Below are 5,894 nucleotides of genomic sequence, written 5' to 3' on the forward strand. Positions count from 1 at the left end.
TGTGTGTGTGTGTGTGTGTGTGTGTGTGTGTGTGTGTGTGTGTGTGTGTGTCTGCCTGTCTGTCTGTCTGTCTCTGTGTGTGTGTTTTAAACAGTAGCTAACTTGATGGGTGTAAGGTGGTATCTCGCTGTTGTTTTCATTTGTATTTTTAGATGCTAAGTATCTTTCCATAGGATTATAGGCTGTTTATCATGTTTTTTTTTTTTTTTTTTTGGTGGCACTGGGGCTTGAATTCAGGGCCTTTTCTTTGCCAAGCTAGTGTTCTACCATGTGAGCTTTGTATATCATCTTTGAGAAATGTTTATCTAAGTTTTTCACCCAATTTTTAGTCAGGTTACAAATCCAGATTTCTTATAGTACTTTGGTATTTTTCCTGGCTGAACATATTTAACACAATCTCAAAGAGAATGGTTTTGGACCAGGCATTGTTGCTTGTGCCTGTCATCCCAGCTACTTGGGTGACAGATTGGGAGGATCATGGTGCCAAGGTATGAGGCCATCCCAGGAAAACAGGTAAGGCCCATCTCAACAAATAAACGAGTCAAAGTGGTTCACATCAGTAACCTCCACAAGTGAGGGAGGTATAGGTAGGAAGATTATGGGCTGAGGCTAGCTTAGGAAAAAAAAAAAGTGATACCCTATCTTATCGAATACTTTCTAGACCTTGAGTTCAAACCCACGGAGTGCAAAGAATAATTGTATTAATTTAAATGGGCATGAATGTGACTTAAATTTATTTTCTAATTTCTATAGGGCTGTTTAGAAACCAAAAAATATTAAAAGAATATAGAGATTTCTTGGGAAACACTAAGGTAAGGATATCTTTCTAATAATGCTTATGTGTGTTGACCAACAAAATCCTAACATCAATCCATTATGAAATCCTAGCATGTTAATTCAAGATTTTGAGTTGTAATTAGTAGAATTACTGTGTATTCATTCTTGGCTGATTTTCTTGAAATTAAAAAGTCAACTTTGAACATTTTTTTCTATTTTTTTTTTTTTTTTGGTCAGTCATGGGGCTTGAACTCTGGGCCTGAATATTGTCCCTTAGCTCTTCAGCTCAAAGCAAGTGCTCTACCACTTGTGGCACAGTGCCACTTCCAGTTTTCTGGTGGTTTATTGGAGATAAGAGTCTCACTGACTTTTGTGCCAGGCTGGTTTTTAACTGTGATCCTCAGATCTCAGCCTCCTGAGTAGCTAGGATTACAGGCATGAGCCACATTTTTTCTATTTCTTCTATTCTCTATTCTCATATTCTTCAGCCTGTAGATAGAGAGGAGACTATTAGCAAGTATTTTTTATCTCTCATGTGCATGTTGATTGTCTTTGTCTTCACTTCTACTCTGAACTCTGGTCAAACATTCTGACTATCGGTTCCTATTTTCACTGCAGAAGTATAGCTCTTGAAGGAGAAAATTCCACAGCCAGTTTGATACTTCTCCATTATGTGACTATACAAAAATCAGCAGGTTCTTAATATTATTTTACCATACCACTAAACTCTTTTACTGAGTTAAGCTATTGCCTACCTTTCCTTTTTTCCCAAATGTCTACCATCTCACTATCTACCCTTCTGCTTTTATTAGCTTCACACTATATTGAGAAAAAAATAGATAAACAGATGTGCCTGACTCAAAATGACCCAATTTGCAATTATTGACCTTATGATAGTATGGAAGCATATCCATCTAGCCATTTTGTTTTTAACTTCAGTTTTCTGTAAATTATTATTTGACATATTTAACACTTTGTTTTTTAATAAATACTTTTATTGTAAAGAAACTGTACAGAGGGGTTATAGTTACATGAGTAAGGTAATGAGTACATTTCCTATGGAGCATTGTTACCTACTCCTTTGTTTTTCCCCTACCATCCCTTCCCTTCCCACCTCCCCAACTCCTCTCACATTTAACACTTTCTTATGTAATTGGCTTTATGTTGGATGATTTTGTCTAACTGTAGGCTGACCCAAATATTCTGAATACATTTAAGGTAGGCTAGGCCAAGCTGTGATATTTGCCAGTAGGTTAAATGTTAAATGCATTTTCAACTTACAGTATTTTAAAGTTGGGATGCCTTTACCAGGACCTATTACCATCATATAAGTCAAAGAATACCTGATAAATGTTCCTCCTGTTTTCATCACCAGCTTTGTTGACCTTTATCCACATGTGTCAAAATAGTGTACTTTTTCTTCTCTTGGAAGAAATTAAGATTGAAAAAAGTGTAACAAATTTGTTATCCTCCCTCTTCTCCCCTGAGCCCAGTCCAGGTGGGCTTTCGTCCCACCATGTCACAGAACTGACTGTTACCAACTCTAAAACCTAAGGCTTTCTCAAGACTGGTCACTCTTTGCTTTTGAATATGTCAGGTTTTCTATAGAATCTTTTGGTGTGGTTGAATTTACATAATTTAAATTTCTTTGGCTATTTTTCTTTCTAGTCCCCCCCTTTTGTTTATATGGTACTTGTTTAAACCTGTATTTCATTTCCCAGTATTGTTACCCTGTTCCTTTAGAACTGCTAATCCTCCCACTGAAGGTAGTGGTGGTTCTTTCTCCAGCATTCAGAAATAGTCCTGTTTGCTGGAACTAAGTGTCATCTTTTAAAATTTCTAGCTGAGACACTTCTCTTTCTATTAGGTTGTTCTTTGTCTCACAAGAACTACAAAAGTGAGAGATGTGAAATCACTATGTCTGGTTTTACCCAAATGCATTCTCTCATCCGAACAATAGCTCCTTCTGATAACCTAATTTATATTATCTCTTTAATACTCACTCCTTTAATGTGTCTATTGTCTTATGCCTCCTCTCAGGACCCTAATTCTATGACTTTCTTAGTAGAAAACCTTTACTAATCTCTATCATTGCTTAATACACTTATCTGCTTAATAGCTGGATCTATAATTGTTCTATACTTGCCTCAAAATTAAAGAACTTTTTAAATTGTTAAAAATTTTCAGATATATACAAAAGTAGATATTGGATATTTGGTTTCTGTAATTGTCAGCATTTGCCACTATGATCTGTGAAGAGCTCAGTTCTCTAACTGCATTTATTATGGAATCTTGGTTAGTTTTTACAAATTGCTTCTCGTGTTCTCTTGTTTTTCTGGCACCTCAGCGTTGCACTGAAAGTGCTTACTGCAGGTAGTAGAGCCTCATTTTTCCAGTCTTTCTCTTCCTACATTTTTGTGGGGCTTGCCATGATTTCTGATCCAGTTAATGCCAACATATCTTGTTTTCTATAGTCTTTATCAGAGTGATTATGAAAGAATGGATAAAAGTTATTTTACAGTAGACTATGATAGTATTTCAAGGAGGTGAAAACTATAAGAAATAAACTAGGAGGTATACATCCAGAAGCAAAAGAAAATCTTTCAAGAAAGTACTTTTCTTTAATGTTTCTCCACTTGTTTTCTCTAGAATCAACTATTTTCATGTGAGGTATTTGTCTTGAGAGCACAGTCAGGGGTTAAATTAGCTGTTCCTTTTTTAACTGTTAAGATATAGTTCAAGATGTAGCTCACCAATGAAAGTGAACCATACAGCTTGTGGGTGGAGATGGGATGGGGGAGGGACTGGGAGAGAGAAAAAAAGATACAGCTCAAGGTACAGAAAATTGTAATGCATACATTTGAGTTCAGTGTTTTTTCTACTCACTACTAGTTTCTGTGTTACTAACTCAGATCCTTTTGGGAAGCAAGCAGCACATGAATTACAAGGAAACAAGGCTTTGAGGAGTATCAGGATGCATTTTTTAATTTATCTGCTTGCTTTTGAGAAAGGAAATACTGGAGAAAATGAAATAAGTAAGCCGTTTGCTCAGAAGTTGTTTTTTTGTTGATTTGTGTTTTTTGGTTTTGTTTTTGTTTTTGTCAGTTGTGGGGCTTGAACTCAGGGCCTTGACTCTATCCTTGAGCTTCTTTTTTGCATAAGGCTAGCATTCTATCACTTAAGCCGGAGTGTCACTTCCAGTTTTTGAGTGGTTAATTGGAGATAAATAAGAGTCTTATGAGGGACTTTTCTGCCTGGGCTGGTTTCAAACTGTGATCCTCAGATGTTATCCTCCTAAGTAGCTAGGATTATAGGCATGAGCCACTGGTGCCTAAGTGTGTTCAGAAGTTTTGAGAGGAGATATGTTCTTATGTGTCAGTGGTTCACTGAAAGATTTTATAAGTTTCCTTTGTTTATTTTATAGCCACGTTCCAGAACAACATCAGTGTTTCTTAAGGGACCAGGAAAAGTAGTGATGGTTGCCATTTGTATGTAAGTACTGAAAAATAAGCTTTTGAAGATAGAAATATACCCTTGAGTATATAAATTTATGATGGGTTGCTAGCTGCAGTGAGAGATCTACATTGTTTTAAGAGGAAGCTGAGGGAGGGAAGGGATAGTGGGACAACAACAAGGAAGGGAAGGGGTAACAACGACTGACAAGTAATGTACTCATTGCCTCACTCATGTAACTGTCACCCCTCTGTAGAAGATCTCAACAATTAAAAAAATTGTAAAAATAAAAAATAAAGAAGAGGAAGCGGAATAATTATACATTGTCAATTAAGCAGTAGGACACTATAACTCCATACAGACACACATGCTTATTTTTGAGATGCAAGCATAAAATGTGATTTTCTTTTTTTTTGGGTCGGGTCGTGGGGCCTGAACTCTAGGCCTGGGCGCTGTCCCTCAGCTCTTCAGCTCAAGGCTAGCGCTCTACCACTTAAGCCATAGCGCCACTTCTGGCTTTTTCTGCTCATGTGGTACTGAGGAATCGAACCCGGGCCTCAAGCATGAGAGGCAAGCGTTCTACCACTGAGCCATCTTCCCAGCCCACATGCTTATTTTTGATAGGCTGCCTGAAAATCCCCTCATGTTTTTATTGGAATTTGTAAAAATCTTTTTGAGATGCTAGATTTGGTCCAGGTTATTTTTATAGTAGCTAAACCAACCTAACATAGCTATTAAAGAATATATTTGTGCTTGTTTTTGTGACTTACTTTCTCCATCTTCTTGATTCTTATTTTGCTGATTAGTCATTTTAGGGTGTATAAAATCATCAATTCTATTCACTACTTGCTCTTTTATTTGAATTCTGTACCTGTATGATTTTCTAAAGCATTTTCTGTGGTGCTACAAATGGTCCAGACCTTTGGCCTGGTGGATATTAAATTTGGGCTTACAGAAATTACCATGCACAGCCACTCCTAGTCACCTTTTTTTTTTGTCTTTTCTTTTTTGGTACTGGGGATCGAACCCAGGACGTTGCACTTTCTAGGCAAGCGCTTTGCCACTGAGCTACATCCCAGCCCATCACTCTTGACTAGTCAGACTGTAAACCAAGAAAGTACTTTTCTTTAACCCAGAGAGCATGTTGGTTTGGCAGAATGAAATGTCTGTGAGGTTTTTATGTCATCTGCAGAAGGTTCTAGAGCCTGTTCTTATATTTATAATGAGAGACTGATTGTTGTGAACCGTAACAGGTCTTTTAGCTATTGTGATCATGGATTTTATTTTCCCTTAAGCCTAGGACAAACTGTATACAGGACATTCATGTTATTTAAGTGGTGCACTGTACTGCTCTTTACATGGACATTTTGTGCAAGTGCTTTCAAGTGCCTTGCATCAGGGATTAGGAGCAATTATTTGTTCATGGGACTATGGAAAGCATGTAATTAGGTATTGCTTTAGTATATAACTATTGTAGCCTTATAATGGGTTTCCTTATTGGACTGTAGAAAATACCCTTTTTTTTGGGGGGGTCTAGTCATGGGGCCTGAACTCTGGGCCTGGGTGCTATCCTTCAGCTCTTCAGCTCAAGGCTAGCGCTCTACCACTTGAGCCACAGCGCCACTTCTGGCTTTTTTCTTTTTGCTTATGTGGTGCTGAGGAAT

The 5,894-nt window shown here is 37.4% G+C and overlaps 1 protein-coding gene across 1 annotated transcript in view; it reads left to right on the forward strand.

The window, feature by feature from the left end:
• Slc30a9 (solute carrier family 30 (zinc transporter), member 9) overlaps window positions 1-5,894 on the forward strand; it is an 86,715-nt gene that overhangs the window by 56,464 nt on the left and 24,357 nt on the right. Inside the window, exons 6-7 of the mRNA XM_013008911.1 lie at window positions 754-812; window positions 4,202-4,269. Of these exons, the coding sequence (XP_012864365.1) occupies window positions 754-812; window positions 4,202-4,269 (127 nt within the window). The remainder of the gene's footprint in view (window positions 1-753; window positions 813-4,201; window positions 4,270-5,894) is intronic.

This window comes from Dipodomys ordii, unplaced genomic scaffold (assembly GCF_000151885.1).
Source record: "Dipodomys ordii isolate 6190 unplaced genomic scaffold, Dord_2.0 Scaffold8, whole genome shotgun sequence".
NCBI lineage: Eukaryota > Metazoa > Chordata > Mammalia > Rodentia > Heteromyidae > Dipodomys > Dipodomys ordii.